Raw genomic sequence first — 24,503 nt, 5'->3', positions numbered from 1 at the left:
TGGGCGTGTGTTCACGTAGTCCGCGTGTCATCGTCTGCGTCTGTGGATACTCGTGGTGGTGGTTCCGTCTAGTGATTATCCGTCTCACCTGTGCCTAGTCTCGTCATCACGTGGGGCTAATGTGGTTTGTCTACTTAATGTGCGTTCGCGCAGTGTCCTGTGCTCGTCGTTGTCTATGTCTGCACATATCTGTGTTTATTAAATGTTGCACGTGCGCTAGAAGCACGATCTACGTCTTTAAATTAAAGTGACGTCTGCTGCAAAGAGGATTCTGTGTCTCATCCTTACCGCCGCACCCATCGTCACACACTCAAACAGTCCAGAACACTGGAATGCAGCTATTAACTAAACATTAGCTAGCCTACCTAGCTAACAAACAAGTATCAATAGGCTTTATTTTTTATTTAGCTTTTAATAATAATAATAATAATAATAATAATACATTTTATTTACTGATGGCGCCTTTCATGGCACTTAAGGACACCTTACAACAGTTTAAAATCAGACAAACAGATCTACATATAGGCTATTCAATTACTTTCAGCCAGATAAAATATAAGACATACAGGGAGAAGTGAAAATGAGGAGTCAGTAGTATGCTAAAGTGAATAGGTGGGTTTTAAGCCGAGATTTGAAGGTAGATAGACAGTCGATATTGCGGATTTGAGTAGGAAGGGTATTCCAAAGTAACGGGGCAGAGTAGCTAAAAGCTCTAGCTCCCACAATAGACAATAGGACTGGAGGGAGAGTGAGCTGGCCGGCTGAAGAGGATGGGAGGGTACGAGCAGGACGGTATGTTTTGAGGAGATCAGCGATATAAGAGGGAGCAAGTCCATGTAGAGCTTTGAATGAAGTTAGTAGGATTTTATACTGGATCCGGTAGTTCACAGGGAGCCATTGAAGCTCTTTAAGGCCTGGGGTGACATGTTCAGAGATAGGAGACCAGGAGATAATCCTAGCTGCTGAATTTTGAACTAACTGGAGTTTGTGGAGATATTTCTGAGGTTGGCCATAAAGAATAGAATTACAGTAGTCTAGTCTCGATGTTACTAATGCATGGACCAGAATAACTGTACAGGATTGACTAAGAAATGGACGCAGTCTGTTAATGTTCCTAAGATGAAAGTAGGCTGAACGTGTAATATTGGAGATGTGTGTTTTGAAGGAAAGATGGCTATCAAAAACAACTCCCAGACTTGTAACCTGGGAGGACGGAGAGACAGCGCAATGATCAAAATTCAAAGTGAAACACTGACTTTTTTCGAGAATGCTCTTAGTTCCTACTAGGAGAATTTCAGTTTTATTGGCGTTTAATTGTAGAAAATTTTCAGAGAACCATTCTTTTGCTTGGTCTAAACAGTTTACCAGGGAGGAGGGCGGGAGAGTATCATTGGGTTTGGTGGAGAGGTAAAGCTGGGTGTCGTCAGCATAACAGTGAAAATGTATTTTGAATTTCCTAAATATTTGGCCAATTGGGAGAAGATGGATTATGAATAGGAGAGGTCCGAGAACAGAGCCCTGCAGAATGCCACAAGTGACTTTGGATAGAGACAACTGGTAATTCTTGAGGCGGATGAACTGGGAACGATCACTAATGTAGGAAGAGAACCACTTAAGCACTGTATCGGTGAGCCCAATTGATTTTAGGCGATCAAGTAGTATTGGGTGAGAGATGGTGTCAAACGCAGACTTGAGATCTAAGAGGATGAGATTCGTGAGCCGACCTGAATCAGCTGCCACTAGAAGATCGTTAGTTACTTTAAGGAGAGCAATTTCTGTGCTGTGGAGAGGACGAAAACCAGATTGAAAGGTTTCATATAAGTTATTTTTGCTAATGTAAGTATGAATCTGAGTATAGACAATGTTCTCTAGAATTTTTTAGATAAATGGTAAGCTTGAGATAGGCCGGAAATTATTAAAATCAGTCTGATCTAATCCAGGTTTCTTAAGTATGGGTGTAATCATGGCCAGTTTAAGAGAGGCAGGGACAGAACCAGTGGAAAGAGAAGACTGAATAATAGCAGTAATAGGTGCACATAGAGAGGATGAGCAGGCTTTGATAAGATTTGTTGGAAGGGGATCAAGAATGCAGGTTGTAGGCTTAGCTTTCTTAATAAGATGGGCTATTTCAATAGTTGTAAGGAGAGCAAATGTAGAAAAGGAAGAGGAAGGGCATAGCAATAGATCAGGAATGCACTTAGGGGTAGCATTAACTGAGTGGCGAGAGGTTGATCTGTTCATGGATGTTTTGGATTTTAGAGTCAAAAAATGTCATAAACATATCGCATAGTTTAACAGAATGCAATTGAGTAGGTGATGTGACCGGTGGTTGGAGCATATTGTTTACAGAACGGAAAAGAGCGTGGGTGTTGCCCTCAGAAGCCGTAAACAATGTCCGATAATAAACAGATTTTGCAGCAGAAATAGCTTCCTTGTAATGCATTAGGTGGCTGTGGTACATTTCCTTGTGTGCTGTAAGTCCACTTTTCTTGAACAGGCGCTCGAGCTGTCGTCCTCTAGATTTTAAGTGGCGCAATTCGGTGGTGTACCATGGCGCACTACGAGCAAATGAAACTGTCCTCGTTTTTAGTGGGGCGTATTTATCCAAAAGGTGGTGTAACTCTGTGTTATACTGGGATAAGAGAGACTCAGGGGAGACAGAACCGGAGTTCCATTGTATAGAACTCATTTCAGATGATAACTGAGTCTGATCAATGTTCTTTATGTTGCGAAACGAAATAACTCGAGGACTGGCTTTCACAGCAGGTAGTGTTGCAGTGAATGAGATCAGATGGTGGTCAGAGATGGGAAGTTCCGTAGCTGCACAGTTCAGAGCAGTGATCCCAGAGCAGCAGATGAGATCAAGAGTATGCCCTTTGTGGTGTGTTGGAAAATCCACAAGCTGTTGCAGACCAAATGTGTCTATGCATGACAAAAAGTCCTTGGTAATTGTATTACCTTTATTATCCATGTGGATATTAAAGTCTCCCAGGACTATAAGGTTCTGTGTCATAGAGCAGATTGATGTTAAAAACACTGAAAAGTCGTTTAAAAAGGCAGCATTGAACTTAGGTGGACGATAGATTGCAGCTAAGATGGTAGGAGATGGTCCGTTAATTTGGATTGTAGCAGATTTGAATGATGGCTGATGAGTTACAGACAGTCTGGACACTTTCCACTTCTCATTATAGAGAATAGCGATACCGCTGCCTCGCCCTGTGACGCGGGCTTCACTGGTAAACACCAACCCGGAAGGAATGCACTGATTTAACTGAAAAAAAATCACCAGGTTGCTGCCACGTCTCCGTTAAACAGAGAAAGTCGAAGTTTTATTCACTCAAGCTGTAGAGTTCAATAAAATATATACTATTTAAATAAACTATTTTAACCTTAAGATACTCACCCTCATTCAAAATGCGTCTCACAAGACAAGTAAGGAAAACCTTAGTATTGTAATTTCCGGCCCCACGCTGGAGTTACGTCACTTCCTGCCCCAACGTGGAGCTGCCTCCAGCTGGAGCTCGCCCAGCCTTCTGCAGCCAGACCCGTCTCCCCAAAATGCTGGATTTCTCCTAGTTCCAAAAATTTGTAAGACTACAGCCGGAGGCAGAGCTTTCTCCTTTAAAGCCCCTCAATTATGGAATAGCCTTCCAGCTCCAATCAGAGATTCTGACACAGTTCCAATCTTTAAATCTAGACTTAAGACTCACACGTGAGAGCGTGTGAAGACAGTCAAATGCGTGTCTCATGCTCAATGCATGAGAGTTGGCAACCCTGGGTTCAGTACCTTGGCTTTCCTGCTGGTTGAGATGGGAATGTCATAGATGCGTTCAAAGAAGGAGAACACAGAGCTAAGTTGAGGTGGATAGGGCAGGTTGCACACCCAGTAGAGCTTGAACAGCTTGTCTACAATACATGTCAGTCCTTCTTCAAGGGGAATGGTAATTTGGTCATTCTTTCCAACAATCACATATTGCCGTGAAGCAGCCTTCAGGTTACCAATACAGATTAGCTGTGGCTGATAGAGGGAAGCAATGCTGCTTCCAGCCTAAGATGCAAAGAAAAATAACTCTCATTTTAGTATTACAAAGTGTCACACTTAATATTTCTTGAACAACTACAATGGACTTTGTTTCATTTGATGTGCTAGAGAAAACACTCATTCCGAGGACTGTAGCCTACCAGGACCAGAGTTTGACACTTACACTTCTTTGTTGGATCACAGAGGAGTATACCAAAATTAATTAAATACTGGCTCAAAATACTGTGAGACTTACTGGAACAAAATCAAGAAGGTACTTTATTGCAGACTTCAAACAACGTCGACTCATCGCGATTGGTGGCAGAAGGTGAGTAAGGACTATCAGCATAGTATAGCACTTCTCATCTGAAAATGAGAGACACGTTCAGAGGAAATTACAGTGGGGAAAATAAGTATTTAGTCAGTCACCAATTGTGCAAGTTCTCAACTATGAGAGACAAAATGTGAAATACTTATACTTGTGCAGGTGTGATGGATCACGTACAAACCAATAGGGTGTCGGGATGTTATATGTTTATACTTCTCATCCAACCACAATCAAATTCACTCTATCCGGATGACGCGATTAGCCAGGATATGGTTTATTAAGCGATGACACGCCGGAATGAAAACAAGTCGAAATGTATGGAAGCCCATTCCCGCCACCTAAAATAAAAAAAAAAAACAGCACACACACACACACATATATATATATATATATATATATATATATATATATATATATATATATATATATATATATTCTCATTATTAAGTAAATTGCTATCTCATCATTTTGAGATACTAAGTCGTTATTTCGAGATACTAAGTCATTATTTCGAGATACTATAGTATCTCGTATCTCAAAATAATGACTTAGTATCTCGAAATAATGAGATAGCAATTTACTTAATAATGAGAAAAATATATATATATGTGCTGTTTTTGTTTTTATTTTAGGTGGCGGAAATGGGCTTCCATAGTAATGAAATAGCAGTAACGAGGCTAATTTTAAAATGTAAGGAGTAGAAAGTACATAATGGTGTGAAAATGTAAGGAGTGGAAGTAAAAAATCAGCTGAAATATAATTACTCCAGTAAAGTATAAATAACCAAAATGTCTACGTAAGTAAGGTGACGAAGTATTTGTACTTCGTTACTTGACACCTCTGTATCCTTTTAAGATCGTGTCTCCGTTACATGTAAGCAATATTCAGCCATAATAGAGACTGCACGTTTAAAATTAGATTTAAACCAATAATCCATATAAAATATTCCTCATAAGGAACAATGTGCGTTTTCCGTTCAGCCGTAATAACAAACCCTCCACACATGTCTTCTAAATCTGAGAGGGGTGGAATGAAGGAGCGGAAATGACGACATCATTACCACCCACATCTCCTTGCGCTTTTCCGGGTTTTCTTCCTTGTGAGTTAAGATGGCGGACCGGCGACGACGAAGACGGCGCGCGTCCCAGGACAGCGAGGAGGAGGAGGAATCTGGGTCGGGCTCCGAGAGCGGGAGGTCGTCGTCTCCGGCGGGGAAGAGTCGGACGAGAGTCCCCGAGCCTGTCGAGTCGCCAGCTGTTCGTGTTCGGACCAAAAGCGACGACGAGTCCGAATGTGTGAGTGGGTCTTGCCCTGCTATCGTGTCTAGCCAGTCGGTATCGTTGTGTAAATGGGCCGAACCGACACCGACGTCCCGCCGTACCGCTGGAGAAACGCGGTTTCGGGTGTTAACGGACAGTCGTGGCGTTTGGGCCCGTTGGAGGGTTTGTGGTATTTTTCCACAGTGTTTTTTTGCTCAGGTCGCAGGAAGCTCATCAGATCACCGCTGGAGTGGAGATATGTAGCTCGTCTCATCTCTTAACACCACAGATAATGTCATTTAGACGTGTTGGATCTCGTGGCCATCTCGAACTACATGTCATTTTTGTGTATTTTGTATAATCTGTTTGCGTACAGATGCTCTCAAAGTACTCCGTAATCTCCTGGCAAAATGACCACATTAGAAACGTTCTTGTGGTTACAGTCCAACTGTGGAGATGTTCTTTACAAGAGATGTGCCTGAGACATTTAGACATCAGCTGTAGCCTAGACGTGGCTTCCACTTTTGCCCAAGACTTTTTAAGACACTTTATCATCACTATTCCTATTAGAATTTGAGACACACCACTGGCAGTCTATTTCTTCTTTCTGGTCAAGGTTTAGGTTCTAACAAATCTGCTCAGAATGATACCATCCTCAGAGGGCTGGTTAATAAGGCACTTGATGTATTTGTACAAGCATTCCTTATTGGAGTTTATTTTATAAGGCTGTTACGAGTGCATAGAGCAGCAGGCTTGAGGAGTTGAAGGACATGGCTTGGTTGAGGCAGATGGTTAGTTCCCCCAAAGCTTGAAAAGGAAATGTCTGTGGATGTTTGCTGATGGATTAGCAGGAGTGCATTAAATAATTGTCTTCATCCTTTTCTAGGAAAGCGAGGATGCGGTAGGTGAAGGTGAGTGTTTCTCTCTCCGTGTACCCCACACTCTGTGTTGTGAAACACTGGCATTATGTGATGGGTTTAATCCATACAAGGTGGCGTGGTGGTGGGTTTACAGAGCTGATTCTTTATTTCCTGCAGCCGTCCTCTCTGACTACGACAGTGCGGATGTAGAGGAGAACGGCTCACATTCTGAGGTGAGTCACCATGGCAACACAGGCCAGAGGGCTGCTGGGAAAATCTGCCTCCACATAGACTTGAGCAGAAGGCTGAGACAGTGGGGCTAGCGTTGGAACTTCTATTAAAGCTTTCATTGGCATGGCATACACACACACACATGCACACACACACACGCACATACACACACATGCACAAGTGCGCTGTTGACATGCTGACATGCTGGACAAGTTATTTGCATTCTGTGTTTTCTGCAATCTTACTGCGATAAGAATGTACTCTGTGATAATGAGCTAGTTGGTTAACTTGACTATACACGTTACTGTTCATTACAGACAGGCGTAACGGCTATGTTGCAAGCTCCTTATTGATGATTGATGACAATACTGGGAATCTAAATATTTAGAAATGTTTTGGCAATGGATAAAAAATTGCTTTTAAAATGCATCATTGTGTAAATCATGCTAAAGTATTTGACGTCTTAAGACCTTATGTAAGCATAATTTATTTTGATAAATCTGACTATCATGGCAAATTATATTGACCGTATCAACTGTCAGCAAATGCTGTATGTAAATCGTTTTGGTCTATAATTTGTATAGTGCTGTTTGGTTCTTGTTCTGCTTGAAAATGGCTAAATCTAAACGGGCTCCTTCCCCCAGTGTTGGCCATTTTAATGGTTGTCCTAGCAACCCATTTGGTTTGTGTGTGTGTGTGTGTGTGTGTGTGTGTGCGCAAACCTCTTCCTGCTTTGTGGATGATGAGCTGTTTTCTTTCCAGCATGTGTAGGTACAGGTGTGTGCAGCAGAATGCAAAGACTTGACACTGCTTTCTTGGCTTTCATTTCTATAATCTGAAATGCTGATATGGATAGCAGTGTGATAATACAACACTGTTCTTGTGTGTTTGGTCACATCTCCCACAGGAGGGAGACAGATCTATATATTCAGATTATTTGAATGCAAGTTGGGTTTCCTGAATTGAGTAGCTGGTTACAGGCTATTAATAACAATGTAAAAGGGGAATGAAAATCTAGTTTCCTGATGGGGAGAGCGATGCCAACCATCCAGTCTGACTGTCTCTCAGGGAGGAGAGGATGAGGAGGAGGGAGAACACTTCAGTGACGAAGAGGCTGCGTGCCCCGTCACGGAGCAGAAAGCTGCGGCGGACGCTCCTGCCGAAGAGCTGGCAGAGGAAGACGTCGATGAAGGGCAGGAGGAGGAGGAGGAGGAGGGAGGGGTGAAGGAGGTGAAGGCGGAGAAGAAGGGGAACCTGGCGGGAGAGAGACAGAGCGGAGATGGCCAGGTAGAGCATGAAGCAGATTTGTCGTGTGCGTTGAGGTTTGGTTGTTTACGGATTTGTGCTTCTCACACGTTAAGACGTGTCCTGTAGTGTAAGGTCTGTATGGAATAGATGTCAGATGTTGTGCGAGACCCACCTGTAGTTAAGGCTTAAGGTTAGCTGTAGGCCTAGGGCTCTGTGCTAACGTATCTGGGGCGATCCTTACAGGAGAGCACCGACGATCCCGAGAACAAGTCGGCGGGGAAAGTTGGACAGAAGCTGGACGATGACGAGGACCGGAAGAACCCGGCCTACATTCCACGCAAGGGTCTGTTCTTTGAGCATGACGTGAGAGGCCAGGCCCAGGACGAGGAGAGGTGAGGTTGCCCGCAGAGAAACGTTTGCTGCTTGATGTCTTCAGGCATGGCCATTGAGAATGGACGATGTTGGGGTGGTAAGACGCGGAGGGGGCGTGGCTCACTCTCCCTCTCTTTCTCTCCCTCCCTCCCTCCCCCTCTCCGTGACAGGCCCAAAGGCAGACACAGGAAGCTGTGGAAAGACGAGGGCCGCTGGGAGCACGACAAGTTCAGGGAGGAGGAGCAGGCGCCGAAGTCTCGCGAGGAGCTGATCGCCATCTATGGTTACGACATTCGCAATGGCACAGGCGCCAGTGAAGGCAGACCGTACCGCTCTCGCAGACCCAGGTGAGCCTGTTAGGAAGGCCTTCAGAACACCGGCCAGACCAGGGGCTCCTTTACTGTTCCACTGGTCAGATAGACTCTATTTTCATTGCATGATATGCTTTAAAAGTGAATGTTTTCGCATTTGGCCCCTTTCCTAGACACGTCGGGACACCAAACCAAGAGCCCAAGCGCTCCTACAGGGACGGAGAGAAACCTCCCCGCGCCTCCTGGCAGGGTCTCCCCCCCGGCCAGCGCAACACCCCACCGGCCACCATGAGCCTGCAGTCGGCCGCTCCCCCGGGCCCCCCCCGCCCCCAGCTCCGGCCCTCGTCCCAGCCATCGGGGCGCGGATTCCAGGCCGGCCGAGGCCCCCCGTTGGCCCCGCACCGCACAGAGGGCCGGGGCCACCCCCGGGCCGCGGTGGACGGCTACCCACTGCGAGGCGTGCGACCTCAGCCTCCGGAGGGCGAGCGAGCGCCCAGGCTGAGGGGTCGAGGCCCCCATGGGCCCCGCGTGGAGCGCCCCGGGCCCGCTGTACCGGTCGAGACCGCGCACAGCGAGGATGACGAGGAGGGTGAGGTCCCCACCGTCACCACCACCTATACGGCTCACCAGCATAGGGTGGAGCGAGAGGCTACACCGTCACCACGGAGGCAGGACGCCGCAGCCATGGCAGACCCCGCCAGTGGACCGGGGCCCGCCAGGGAGTCATCACCGCCCCCCGAGAGGCCCGTGGAGAAGAAATCCTACTCGCTGGCGCGCCGGACCCGCGCGAGGCCCTCGGACCTCAGCAAACAGGCGTCTCTGGAGGACTCGGCACCTGCCCCACTGCCCGCCCCCACGCCTGTCAAAAACGAATCCTGGCAGGGGGATACGGCCACGCAGAGCGGCCTATTGGGACTGGATCAGGACCTGGCCCGTCTCAGCCTGGCTGGGCAGAACTGGGCCCAAAGCCCGCCTTCTTACCTGCGTCCTGAGATGAGGGGTACGCCTGCTTTCATTACGTTTCTTTTACCTTTTGTCTGTCTTTCTTTGCTCTGCATTTTTCTTTGTTTGACTAATAATTTAGTGGATTTTTATTCTATATTTTTTTTTTCGGTCATTTTATAAACACTACAAGTGTGTTCCAAATGACTCGAGCCCTCTGCTCTCAGAATAGGACGACGGAATATGCAGCTTGTGTAATTGCATTTTTGTCCCTTCTAGGCATCCCTAACTCTATGCATATGGGAGGAGGCCCTCCTCAGTATGCCAACATGGAGGACATGGTGAGTTCTGATCCACTTTGCCACTTATGATGTCTTTTATAAGCGCAGCTACTTCCGTGGTTGGATATGGTGGGATGTGTCCAACTGGGTCTGGGGAGCAGCTGCTGCATTACCCGCTTGTTCTGTTCTGCCTGGCAGGGTGTGGCGGGTGGGCGGGCCAAGCGCTATTCCTCCCAGCGCCAGAGACCAGTGCCAGAACCAGCGCCGATGCATATAGGAGTAATGGAGGGCCACTACTATGACCCCAGTGAGTGCACTCCCGCTGCTGGCCAGCAGATGGCACTGTTGGTCTTTTTTGGGCGGTCCTAAGAGTTATTCATACATTGCAGATACATGCACTGCAGTTTCAAAAATTAATGGTGGCATGGTGAAACGTTGCGGTTTAAAACCCCGCTCTTCTGTGTGTGTGTGTGTGTGTGTGTGTGTGTGTGTGTGGCTGGCAGTGTCGTTCCAGGGACCAATCTACACTCACGGTGATGGCCCCACACCCATGCCTCCGCAAGGCCTGCTGGTCCAGCCGGAGATGCACCTGCCCCACCCCACACACCCGGGTGAGATGCCGCTGCCCAGCCGAGACCTTAACACTCGTTAATTCCTTTAAAAGAAAGATTTGTGTAAAGCTATGTGTATATCAATCATTTATGAAGATTAACATATTATAATCATTAACATATATTAGCATATGTTAATGATATGCTTAAGCGGACACGTTCACTTGCCTGTCCAACCAATTTCAGTCTATATATATCAGTAGCGAACCGTGACCTTTAAACCTGGGCCCGCTACCCCCCCCCCCCCCCTCCCCCCCGAAATTTTTTTTTTCCTTTCTTAATAAACTAAATAAAGAAAAACTGAGACGACAGTACAGCTTTAAAAACGCAATAAACAATAATATCTGTACTAGATAACATCTTAAGCAAAATAAGTATACAAACAAAATAAGGTTCACAGCTCCGTGGTTCTCGGAAGCGGAATATGTAAACAACGCGCACGAGGACGTCAAAGGGATGAATCGAAACTAGCTAGCGATGGTGCTAACGACAGCTAGCGTCGCCACAGCGGGCGGAAATTATCATACAGTTAAGCCCGCCCACTAAGAGAGAAGATATGATTGGTCAATTTTGCTGTCATTTGAAACTGGTATTGCGCTGAATTATAACTGCCAGGCCCTCTGTAAACGAACAGCGGGCATCACAGTCCTGATAGGGGGAGACACAGGCTCACAGGCTTCCACTCAACCCCTCACCTTCCAACACAGATTGAATAGACACGGGTGAATATTTTATTTGCTTATATTTTTGTAATTGTTTAGATGTCGAATGTCAAACTGTAAGTAGATAAAATAAAATTGGATAATTATATATATAATGCTTTAAGAATATTTTAGGCCCTCTGAGAGGGCGTAGAGGGCCCTGACGGTTCCCCACTGATATATATATATATATATATTAGTGGTGGGACTTTAACGCGTTAATTTCGATTAATTACAGGAAAATTAACGCACTAAAAAATTAACGCATTTTACGCATGAGACACTTTTGCACCGTGGAATGTTTCTCCGTGCACGAGTTCCAGACATACAGATTATATGGACGCACAATAAGATCATGATGGAGATGACTGAAGAGGCTACGCTGGTGGATGGGAAATTTAAATATAAGAAACTTCCAGATGGAAGTACAAAGTGTTATTTACACTTTATGTAGGAAGGAGTTCGCTTATCACAGGAGCACTTGCACCCTTCATTACCCCCTCAACGCAAAACATGTTGGGGCTAACGCGCAGGTCAGTAATGATAACTTAGCTGATAAATGTATTCCTAGTACGATAGGGTGACCAAACGTCCGTATTTCCCGGGACATGTCCGTATTTCACATCCTGTCCCGGGCGTCCCGGGTTTTTTTTTAAGTGAAGAAATGTCCTGGTTTTTAAATTACCTTCATTGGACCATTAGGACTGGATTAAATTTTCGCGAGTGACCGTAGCGCGCGACTCCGCACGCGTTTATACATGACGCGTCACATTATTTGCAGTGTTGTTCGCTCTCTGTGGTCGAAGATAAAGACTTACAAGAAGCGCTGCACATCGCGTCAACTGATGCAAGTTACAAACTACCGTCGAGAAAGACAATGTCGAAGAAAATCTAGCAGCTGTATGATGAGGAAAGGGAAGTAAAACAAGTTATTGTGAAGAGCGCCAGAAATGTGGCTCTGACTCAGGATCACTGGACCTCTGTTAGCAACAAGAATTATCTTAGTATGACGGCTCATATTATAGATGATGAATGGAAGATCCAGTCATTTGCTTTGGGCATGCAGAAGACCACTTCTAGGCACTATGAAGATGTCTGTAGCAGAGGCCTGGGAAATTAAAGAAAAATATACCATCTAAAATGGTATTAAAAACATCTTCTGATTTACTTCAATTCTTCCAATATCCTGAGCAAAACTCCCAAAATTAAACAACATTTTTGGTCAGAATTTCCAGTGTTCTGCACTCATCTATTGGTCTGTGTAGTAGACTGGTGGAAAAATAAATATATAATAGTGATTACTGACCAATAGCTTTTGCTCTCTCTCCTTCAGGTTTGCATCCGCACCAATCGGGAGGGCCCATGCCTAACCCTGCACTCTATGCTGCTCCGCCCGTTTCAATGTCGCCAGGGCAACCCCCACAGCAGCTGCTTCCTCCACCTTTCTACCCTCCACCCGGGGTTGTGACCTTTAGCAACACCAACTACCCGTATCCCGCTGGAGCTACCCTACCGCCCATGTACCCCAACCCACAGGTGACGCAACCTTTCCGCCTCAAGAACTTTTAAGATGATGATGAGGGTGGGGTGTGGGCGTGGCCATGCTAATGAGTGTGTTTTCTGCAGGCACAGTCGCAGGTGTACGGTGGCGTGACGTATTTCGACACCGTGCAGCAGCAAGCCCAGCCCAAACCCTCGCCCCCCCCGACGCACCTCGCAGCCCGTCACAGTCAAGCCCCCCCCACCAGAGGCAAGCTATTCATACACTACATAAATGACATTACTTTATTATCTTGCCTGTGTTTCAGAAGTGTGTGTGTGTGTGTGTGTGTGTGTGTGTGTGTGTGTGTGTGTGTGTGTGTGTGTGTGTGTGTGTGTGTGTTTCTTTGCATGCATATCTGTATGGAGGTGTTTACTTTGTGGGTGGAGTCATGTTCTTTTTTTTCTTTTCACAGTAATCCTTCTTGACAGGATTGTATGTGTTTTTGAGTCTGAGTATATGGGTGTGAGGGTGTGTGTGTGTGTGTATGAAATCTTTTTTTATTGTGGGAAGAGTTATGGGGCTAACTGCTAAACGGCTCTCTTGCATAATGAGATTTTCCGGCCGTTACATGGCCTTTCTTAAAACGTGGCTGAATTCACACTGGAGACATTCACAGCAAGGCCTGTGTGTAGCTCCAGAGCTCAGCTTCCTGCACGGTCTGACCAGAGCTCCTTCCTCCTCCGTGCTGTAGGACCAGAGCAGAAAGGCCAGCGAGGAGGTGCGCTCCTAGCTCCCGCGGAGAGGACAGGAGGCCGCGCCGCTGTCTGCCGGACCAGTACCACTCGTGGATGAGAAGAATTCACAGTGTTTTTTGCTTTTTACCTTTAGCGTTGTTTTCGTTTGTTCGTTCGTTCCTCGACGTTTCATTTTGCTCGTGCAGTCGGCTGTGTCTGTGCTCGCCCTCCCGCCCGCTCCGGTTTGTGCTCGCGTCTGCTCTGGGCCAGCTGCGCAGTCGGGCTCGCTGGGGGCCGGCGTCGTGCCTCTTCTTCACGAAGCAGCATTCTGGCCGTTACTGTAAAAGGCCTTTAACCAGCCCTGCTCGACGTGTCCGAAGGTTTTGTGGCTGGTGACTGTTCTCGTAAATGTATTTGAACATCCTGATGATTCTGTTCTTGGATTAGTTTAGGTTGAGATGGTGGAGTGTAGGTAATTGTATGAACCCCCCCTTCCTCTTTAATTGCAGCGTGTGGGATGTGTTTCGGGAGCCCCGTGAGGGTCTCCGTACCACTGCAGCAGCGGGTGGAGGGCTTCACCGCGTGAGGACACGTTTCGCCTGGTTGCCTTTTAACAACACTACCCCGTTTGTTGTGTTTGGAAAAGCGTGACATCGAGCAGGACCCCTACAGGACTTTTGAAAAGCCTATTTAGACATAATCCGGTCAGCTGTGGTAATACGTGATGCTTGTTTAATGTCTGTCTCGATGATGAATTCACTGAACTTTAATACAGATGTCTAGCATGTAGCACCTTCAAGTTTGCAGTCACATTGAGCATTAGAAGGCAACGCGTTTGGCCTCGCTGTCTAAGCACACACTTTGGTTTCCTGTTTTTAATTTTTCCTCTTTTTCTGTTGGTAAGAATAAATAAGGCAATACGTCAGATACAGTGTGGTTTCCACACCCGGAACATGAGCTGTGGGTCTTTATGATCTGTGCCTGTAGATAAGTGGATTGACCAAAAACATAAATATATAGCATAGTGAGGTCATCCAGAGTCACCGACACAAGCGGCTGTCTCTGGCCAGCACCAAACGCGTGGCGTAGCCGTGTGCGATGACGCGCCCTTAAGCGGCGACTGGAGCCCGACGCAGAAACCCCAGCGTGTTGCGTCATCTGGCGAGGGTCAGATCTGATCTCTCGTTTTAAGTGGAGGACGGTAATACTTCAGAGCGTCTCGTTTTTGCAGGGCTTCATTAGCGCTGCGCCCGCGTCCGTGCTGTAGACGTGTCCTTATGGTGCTAGTCCCGTGGGTGGGAGGCCGGGTTCCTCACTCTTACCACCTCATCCACGTAGAGCACCTCTAGTATTTTTTGACGTACTGTGTTGAAATCAATACTGTAAACCCAGACAGAACCGTTAACCTTGCCTGATACTGACGTACTTGACAGCGCTACAGCTTGGTGATAGCTTCCTAATATAAGTGTATATAGAAAACAAATGTCTATTGAAGCCTGTGGTTTAAAGAGCAGTAATACTTTAAACTCTTCGCCGCCAGTGGAATACTGTCGCCATGAGCAACGACGGCAGGGACACCTCGCCTCCTTTCTTTGGTTTATCTAACAGTTCAACTAAATTCATTCATTCGCAATCATCAATATTTCCTCTGTGTATTTTCGTTTTATTCGTTAGATATGCTTATTGCAAGAGGATGGCTCTCTCTCTCTCTACCCCTCTCTCTCTCTCTCTCTCTCTCTCACTCTCTCACTCTTGCTCTCTCTAGCTTTGTACAGGCTTGCATGAGAACATGAATACATTTCTTTGTGAATGCTATGCTAGCGGGACTCCCGTGGTAGACGGTGATGCGTGTCCCGCGGGGGACGGTCCTGCTGGCGGCCTTTCAGACGGCAGGCTCGCTCGCTCCCAAGGACACGCCAGTATATCTGCAGCTCTCTTTGTTTCCAGTGTTGATGTGGCGTATGAGCCGTGGTGATTTGATGACATTACTTTAAATGCCTTAATCTGAATTGGTTTAACATATCTGTTCTGAATGACTAGACCTGCCAACACTGTGAGGAGGCTTGTACGTTTCACAGGTGTTTGAATATATTTCACAGGTGTTTGATTTTTTTTTGTTTGTTTGTTTTTGTGAACAATTTTGTCAAGAGAACTATTAAAATAAGACCCATGTGGACTACTTTGTCGTCGTCTCTGGGTGAGGGGTCGTCGTTATGTGATCGGAGGTTCGAGATGCTAACACCATGTCTGCTAGCGGACACGCGAGACAGCTCGGCTTGGATACAAGGCTGTGGTGTTCTTCCTGCGGCCAAAATTGCGCAGATGGCGAAATAATAATAATAATTGCACTCCCCCTTATCAGCAAGCAAGTAGTTTGCCGGTTCTTTATATTCCAACCTTCCTCGGAGCTCCAAAAGCAAAGCCTTTATCATCAGGACCTTGGCGACAGTGTCCTGACCACGGCCCCCGCGGGAGCAGCTGGCGGTGGAGTCTGGCCTCGCCTTCCCGTGTCCAGTCACAGGGCGGGAGAGCCCTGCTGAGCCGCCCTGAGGGGCCGTCTGCCCCGTCCCGCTGCTCTGAGCCCCTGGCTCTCTCCTCAGCCCACACGCCACTGGACCTTCCAGCTGTAAGGAGTCTGCTAGTCTGCAGTGACATTTCTTTGGTATTTTGCCAAACATGCCTAGTGAATAATTTCATTTAGCTATGCATATTGCGTACATGTAATATGCAATAAAATACGTAAAATTATTCACAGATCAGTCCACATTTCCAGTTACAGTGCATTTCCTGTTACGTTTTATGGCTTCAACATTCATTCAGTTTCTTGTCATTTTCATCTGTGCTGAGTATTGCAATGAAAAGTGGAAGATGGTGCCTGGCCACACAGGAAGGGCTGCTCCTGAAATTGTGCTTGTGAACCTTATTGAATGTGACTTCTCATGTTCATGAATGAGTCCGGGGCCAGAGCAATAGGACACACAAACGGGACCGTTTTGCATGGTTTAATAATCACCACCTTCATTTGCACATAGAAGCCAAGATTGTGCAGATGACATTTACCATCATTAGAAGGCGAATAGTTCACGTTACATTAATTTGCATGTTTGTGAGGGCTCATTTTTGTAATGGATGCGTGTTACTGGGCTGGTGTTTCAAATACATGTTAACCCAGCCTTGGGCTTACATGATTACTACACGCAATTACACACGGATTCTTCAATTGAAATAACCTTTAAGTAAAGGTCTCCACTGAGAGTGTGTCTGAAGTGTTTTTGCATGTCTTTTAACGAGTTTCCTTCATTGTCAGTCACGCCGTGCATGGAGGCACAGCGACCAGTGACACGTTTGCACAAACGTTCAGATGAATAGCTTGAAGTAGACTCGTATCACCTTTACCACAACTTCTGCCTAGTTGCTTGGTTACATTTCCTTCCTCTGTTTTCTTGTTTCTGATGGAAAAAGCCTGGGGGGCTACACGCCTGTCATCTGTCCACAGCACAAACACCTTATTCACAGCAAAGCCGAATAATGTGATGAATATTCATCTTAATTCAAAGTGAGTGTCACTGAGCAATTGCATTGGTGGGTACAGTGGTCAATCTGCACAAAATGATTTCTTTGACCAATCAGGTGACAAACTCGTAAGCCTGCCCATCGATGAATATTCATAGCGGTGGCAGCTGGCGGGGCTGCCGAGGCCACTGTGATGTTCTCGCCTCTGTGATGCATTACTGCGTGTGTTAAAGTAAAGGGGGGAGTGGGAGCCAAGCTGCTTATACAATCAGACTCATTTGGAGCAAAAAAAAATGAAATAAAAAAGCAATTCTCCTTGAGTTTCTCGTCTCGCTGAGATTTCACACTTGAAATGTGTTAAAACAAAAAACGGCGTGTTCCTCCCTGACGCCAGAACCTGCTGGCATGCTGTCTCTCTCCTCTTTCCCTTAGACTCCGCCTCTACAGAGCCCCGCCCCCATTCTCCTCCCCTCCCATCCCTTCTAGTGACGACCCCTCACTGTCTCACACCTCCCTGAGACACAGCCCTGCACTCCGTTATCACACCTCCCTGACACAGCCCTGCACTCCGTTATCACACCTCCCTGACACAGCCCTGCACTCCCTATATCACTCCTCCCTGACACTCCTTCGCTTTTAGTGACCGCTCCTCACTCTCTGTCTCACTCCGCCCTGACACTACTGCCTTTTTAGTGACAAACTCCTCACTCTCACTTCCTGACACGCTTACACATTTAGTGACAATCGCTCTGCCTCACTCCTCCCTGCTACACTTACTCACAGTCTCGTTCCTCCTTGACGCTCCTGCCATATTTTTTTTTGACAATCCTCTATTTAGTTTTTCTCTAACTCATTCTCACACTGCCTCATGGACTACATGGATGCGTGTGCTAAAATCCTTTGCCTCTCCCTGTGGCAGGAGTTCAGTAAAACACACACCTCCCAATATATGTTTCAGCCTCAGAGCAGAGGCGTGTTCACACACGTTGTCCCCCCCGTGACTGCGCGTTCACCACGGTATGTGAAGCGTGCTGGCTGCACGGGTTAGAATGGGCGTCCTGTCTGTGGTGAGTGAAGCATGGTGTGATTTATGACTCTCAGCTCTGGATCACCCAGGCCCGTGTGCATCATTCTCCTCACACTGGAAGAGAAGGATGAGTGATCAGACGGGATTACTTTCCGTCACTCTGTAATGAAGGCGTTCAGAAACAAGGTTGGCATTCTGAGACTCTTGATGGGTACACGCCTCAGGCAGGCCTATCATGGTGTCAGTTTTCATTCTAATGGCGCACTTCACATCCAAGGCACATGGAACTCAACACTAGGGCCCAGGTTTTTCCAAGCATGGGTCATAATCATGACTAATAGTGCACCATAGCTCAGTCAGGATAAGCATTTTTCATACATTTTATTTTTAAATGAGATATTCTCTATTACAGATCCTTAGGCTAAATCAAGTGCAAGTTCAGAATACACTTAATCTAAAAGTTATATTCACCGGACGTATAGTTTCCATTGCCTTTTAGTTGAGCACTAAAATGTTTCATGACAAAGAACCTATTTCAAAAGATGTCATTGTTAGTAGTTTCTCTCTGGATTATCCTATTGCAGCTACTGGTTCATCTTAAGCTGTGTTCAGGAGACTGACCTGTAAACATTTTTGGGGAAATAACTGAAGAACAAGATCGTTGATTGGCTCCAAATCCTAATACTGAATATGCTAATATGGTCTACTATACTAATATGGTCCTAAAATACTGATAAGGTCTCAGGCCTGATCAGATTCAAAACCACTGAAGTTAGGGCTTCAGCGATGCGTGTTTAATAAGTGGTGGTGTGTCCGGCGTATTTAACTACGCTCCCCCTATCGGTCTTTGTTCCCCCTCAGACAGACACGTCGCCGAGGTGGGACTGACCCCTCCAGTGTCATCATGAGGCATTGACCACCAAACAAAGCACCCTGTCACCAAGGATGACATCACCACGTCGCCCCTCCCCCAAAATCAGTGAGTGTGTGTGTGTGTGTGTGTGTGTGTGTGTGTGTGTGTGTGTGTACATGCATTTGACAGTCGTTAGACTCACGCGTGATTCATGATAGCTCTTTGGGATCAGCCACCCGAAGAGCCGTATGAGGCAAGCGTGAGACGAACACGTGTGCTGCATGGACACAGATGCTCTCCTGCCTGGTCATGCGTGTGAAAAGACTTCCTAGACCTGACGTGGCTGCCAACCCCCCCCCCCCCCCCCCCCAAAAAAAAAAAAAAAAAACACACAAAATCAAGAGAACACTCAGTGGGTTGCACTTGGACTCAAATTCTTCTGTTTCATACTGAGTTTTTCTCTGTCTAATGCACTGCGCCAACCCCTGTTTGTGTCTTTGTGTGTGTGTGTGTGTGTTAGTTATAGAGAGAGAGCACATAGCAGCGAATGCACTCAAACACTTGAACTTTTCGGCTACATTATAAAAGCACGTTTCTCTTTGCCTCTATATCCACCACAGTTTCTCTCTTGTACTCTTATTCTCTGTTTTGGACTGAGCACCTCAGACATGGCTGTCTGCAGACTGCTTGCATTTGCGACTAATGTTTGGTGATTACTTGTCTGGTGTGTCTGTAGTCAAGTCTGTCTGCCTTTAAATGAAGTAAGTCCCATATGGAACAAGACCTTGGCGAATGCAGGCTATATTAAGACATCTATCAGCCACCCAATTAGTTATGACACCTCTCAGAAGACATTGAACTAAATTACATGCCCCAGGACAATATAATTTGCCCCAGGACAACAGTAATCTATAGTCCACTTGGAGTGTTTATTTGGAAATATTGGCCAAAGGGTTAATGCCTGCTGTTAATGTTTTATTGTGGTTATAGGGAGAGTGATTCTTTTGTCTGGTGGAGGCAGCCCTGCTGATGTAAGCTGTTTGCTTTCTCTGGGTCTGATGCGTTTGCCTTACGGGGAGCCGGGTGGGTGGGAACATGGGTGAGAGCACCATACATCACAATACTGCATGTGGGGTATGGTTAACAAGTTAAAGCTATCTCCTTATGAGTGCAACATACACACACACACACACATCCTGAGAGCTGAGAGTGGAGTGATGGAGCTGAAAGAAAGCGATGATCCTTTACTCACAGGCGAGACAAGCAATTTCTGATCATCTGAGAGTGTAGATGTGTAACAGTAAATCACGTCTGCCTGGCTAGCTATGTGTAGTTGTGTTTGGTGTATGTATGTTTAGTCAAGCAAGCGCAGTTAAGCAAGGCACACTCTCACACAACACGTATGTCCTGGACCTCAGGATGAGTTTGCTCGTTTTGTAACCACATCAAGAAAAAGCTGTTTTAGGGCTCCTTTGTGTACTCAGAGGTGGAACCACAAAGAGGTCAATTTTTACCACTGTCCCAATTACTGCATGCCCGGCACTTGATGGACGACTGCGTCCAGAACCACGTGCAGCTCCATGCTGGAGTCTCGTCTCTCTTACTCCTAGGGTGACCTTGTGTCCTCTTTTCCCCCGGACGTCCTCTTTTTAGGACCTAAAAAAACGTGTCCACCTGGGATTCCTAAAATGCCTAAAATGTCCAGGATTTGGTTTTCCTTTGAGTTCTACAGTCATCACACAGCTCGCTGTGTTTGTATCGCTTTGACCTTTCTGTACAGGACCCACCGTCTTGCATGCTACACAACCTACACATGGGACCTGCTCAGACTGCTCCTCCGTGTGTTTCTGCAGCTTCTCCCTGAAGCATGCGCACAGGAAGGATGCATGAAGTTTACTTCCTATAAGGTCTTTTGTGCAGAGCCTTAAATATCCAGACACAGAGCTAATAGTGATGCTCTGAGGGTCCATCTTGTTTTATTTGTCTGTGTACAGTATACATGTGGCAAAATGATTTTACATAAAGCGGATTATGTCCAATACATAAGCATTGTTATTAGTGAATCTGTGATGTTTCAAACAAGCGACCTTGGGTTCTAGAAAGGCGTTATACAAGTCGAACAATTCATTCATTCATTCATTCAAACAGATTTTTCAAACTCGACAGCCAACTGTTTCAGTGGTTTTACTAATCAGCTGCAGACCCGTTTTAGCCTACCTAAAACTGGTCTAAAGAGGAACCCAGACAGAGGGAGAAGACATATTCAGTGTGAGACAAATCATGTGTTTTCAGAACACATGTAAATCTATATTAATAGATTCTAATAATAGAACCCCCCCACCCCCGAAAAACAAAGAAAACTTTCCTTAAAGAAACCCCCTTTAGAAAATGAAGCCCATAGAGTATTTTAAGGGTACCAGTCTGATGAAAATCTAAATGACAAGGTACATTTTGACATGAATAAGAGGTTTGCTTTTTAATCAGTAAAGGGAGACTGCAGCATTATACATCAAATCTATTTTCAGGAATTAAAGTACCATAAAGTACCTTTTAGGATGTTTTATCATATTTGGTTTTAAATGTGGTTTTATGTCCAGTGGAAATCTAAGGGTAATTTCTCGGTGGCCACTATTTAATTTAACACTAAATGTCTGAATATTGGTGTAAAAATAACTATTCTGAATCCACTGTAGCAGAAATAAATGACCACATGCATGAGGACGCTGTCTGTACTTACCAGGGCTGCACTGTGTACGTGTTTGTTTGTATGTGTTGTGGGGGTTGGCGGGGCACACGAGTACAGCCCTGTCGCAGCAGTTATGGGGGCGTAGAGGAGTGGGTGTCAGGGGGCGGGGCTTATTCCATGAGTCATCACAGACGCTTGCCCTGGCCCCGTCACTCCAGGGCCAGCGCATTACACTCATGAGGTCATCCGTCATCCGAGTGTGTGTGTGTGTGTGTCCGTGTGGACCTCAGCTGTGCACATGCATTATCAAGAGGGGCATTCAATACAAGATGAGATAAGGTTACGCAATCGCCAAGGCAACGGCTCAGCGATGCGTAAAGGTTTCTCTTCCCGGTTCCTTACTTGCTTCGCTTCAGTTTGAGATCTACACTCACACCTCCTGTACAGTGGGAGAAATTAATCATATACATTACTGAAGACTGTAGACAAGCTCCACGAGAAAAAGCTCTGCTGTCGCCATGGAAACCATGTATCTTGTATCTTTGGTCCAACCCCACTGGATGTTGGTGGGAAACAGTTTTACGCAGGTTTGGCTTGACGCACCAAAAGGCCAGAAACTTCCTGCAGTCATAATAAAACCCAAGAGCTTTTGTAATTGTGGTGATGTCCCGCATGGCTTTGGAACCCCCCCCACCCCCCCGCGCGTACACAGTTATCCTCTTTGTTGTAAAATGCCATGGGTGTGACTTCCAGAAAGAGATCAATCTGAAAACGAAAATGATCTGCAGTGTTAAATGCTTTGGAGCAACCATTAAAATAATACTGTATATGTGCGTGTGGCAGGGAACAGAAAGTGCCTGAATGTTCTCCACCCTGAAATTCTGACTCAACCCCATCCAGGCCTGGCAAGGTTACAGATATACATCCCCAGATTAAATGCAGATTATATGCATCTTAAATGTAATTGAAATTAAAAACATAATGGACAATGTCATAGTAATCCAAACTCTTTAAAATGTTACTCACTTTGAGTTATGTAATGTAATATATTAGCAAAAAACTTTTATTGTTGATATATTTTTAGACTGCTTGATTAATGCCATTAGAATATAAATACTCCAGGATTCAGTATTTACAGCTCAAAAAATATTGCATTAAATGAGACTTTCTTCTGAATGAGTGACATTTTTCAAATCAAAGGTTGCTTTGTGACACAAAAACATTTGAAATATAACAGCTGACCAAGTAAGTAACAAGTGCAATGAAATACACTGCACACTCCTTATCACACTCATGTTACACTGTCAGTTACAAATGATCAGAATACAGAACTGAATCATGTGGAGTGGGAATTTACATGTTCACACAGTTCACGCGCGTGTGTGTGGGTATAAACTATAATTGTGTCTACATGTCCATGTATGTGTGTCAATGTGTAAAGAGTGTGGGTCTGCACATGTGTGTATAGGTTTATAACATAATAGAGTTTACATGTCCGTGTGTGTGTGTGTGTGTTCGGGGATATAATAAATAAGTGAATTGACATGTGTGTCGTATCAGTGGGTGTAGAGTATTAGAGTATGAGAGAGTTTATTTATCCATGTGTGTCACTGGGTATAGAAAATAACTGAGTTAAAATGTCTGTGTGTATGTGTTAGTGGTTTCGAAATTAAACGACAGTAAAATGTCTTAATGTTAGTGCTGTAAACGGGGCTTGACCGCAGACTCAAGGTGTTATGTAACACCTTCCTGCATCATGGTTTCATGCTTAAATGTTATTTCCACAGTAACACTGCGGAATTCTGGGAGAAATCTACATTTATAATAGAACGCTTCTTATTATTTCAATTATGGTTTTTAAAATGATTTAGACTGTCAACAGACCCAGGCTATGTTGGCTATGTTGTCATGTCTTTCAGCGCACGTGACAGTGTGTAGCAAACACCCGTGGCGTACGGTCAAATATTAGTTTTAGGTCACAACTTATTTTACATATGAAAGCTTCAGGCTTGTTTGGTCTGTCAGGAGCATGAAGTGTGAAATGCACATACGTCTACTAAACACACCTTTCTTCAAGAGGCTCTTCGCTGGCCTGCTGAGGTCACACTATTTTAGATCTTTGGCAGTTTAATGGAGGACACAGGCAGTGACCGTGGCCAGCTTCAAACCCAGGCTTGCGTATGAGAAACCTGACCACCAGAGCTGGCTCCCTGACAGGGCAGCCAAAGCACACATTTCCCTCCGAGGGACAGCCTACGTCACACCACCCACTCCTTCAGGGGCTCAAGGTCTCTATCACAAGCAGTGTTTGTCCAGACATCCATTTTGATGTACATTCATGCCAGGAACATTACAACTGTACTTTTAATGGGCTTCCCTCTCACACACCTCTTCGTGGTTGCTTATGTGCCGCCTTGTCAGCAAGTTTTGTTACAGACTTAACAAAGACTTGCAGTCTTGTTTCTCCTCACTCAGATCTCGGGCTGGTCCTTCACCTCGGCGTCCCCGACCACGTGACCACGTGGACCCTCTGCGCTGCAGTGACGTCACGTACCCGCGAGGCTGAGAGGGTTGCTGCTGCGCTCGCGCGTTAATTCGTTTTGAGGACCAGGAGGGTCTCGTTTAGTGAGTGTAACGACCGTCTCTGTATTCCGCTGAAGATAAACGAGCTCTGTTGTTGCGGTTAACTGTACGAAGCCATCCTGACAACCATGTTTCACACACCACTTCAGACCATTTTTTTCTTCGCCCCACACAATCCATTTTCCCCCTTTACTGTGTACAGAAGTTAACACATTAATTATTTAGTTTTTTGCACAAACCAAAACTTACCGTTTTTTACACTTACTAAGCTTATGCATATTTATATCAATTTTTCTACATTTATAGAAAGGTTTGCTAACATTTGGATATGGAACAGGAATTAATGTGTTTCTAAAGACGGATCCTCGTGCATTTCAAGGTGGACCCCGTGTATTTTAACGCACACACAGAGCTAAAACAACCCTGCCCTAACACTCTCGGATCTCTAGGTATTTATAG

At 45.6% G+C, this 24,503-nt stretch overlaps 1 protein-coding gene across 1 annotated transcript; it reads left to right on the top strand.

The window, feature by feature from the left end:
- The first annotated feature begins 5,440 nt into the window (after positions 1-5,440).
- On the top strand, positions 5,441-15,558 carry casc3 (casc3 exon junction complex subunit). Its single transcript, XM_076996875.1, is given in 14 exon segments — positions 5,441-5,644; positions 6,495-6,519; positions 6,646-6,701; positions 7,768-7,986; positions 8,191-8,339; positions 8,490-8,666; positions 8,804-9,630; positions 9,852-9,913; positions 10,052-10,160; positions 10,357-10,464; positions 12,499-12,701; positions 12,792-12,863; positions 12,865-12,915; positions 13,400-15,558. Coding segments are annotated over 14 exon segments (2,283 nt in total). The 5' UTR covers positions 5,441-5,458; the 3' UTR covers positions 13,439-15,558.
- The last annotated feature ends 8,945 nt before the right edge of the window (positions 15,559-24,503 follow it).

This window comes from Brachyhypopomus gauderio, chromosome 2 (assembly GCF_052324685.1).
Source record: "Brachyhypopomus gauderio isolate BG-103 chromosome 2, BGAUD_0.2, whole genome shotgun sequence".
In the NCBI taxonomy this organism is placed as follows: Eukaryota; Metazoa; Chordata; class Actinopteri; order Gymnotiformes; family Hypopomidae; genus Brachyhypopomus; species Brachyhypopomus gauderio.
Note: the sequence above shows the minus strand (reverse complement) of the source record. Positions and strands in the feature narration are given on the sequence as shown.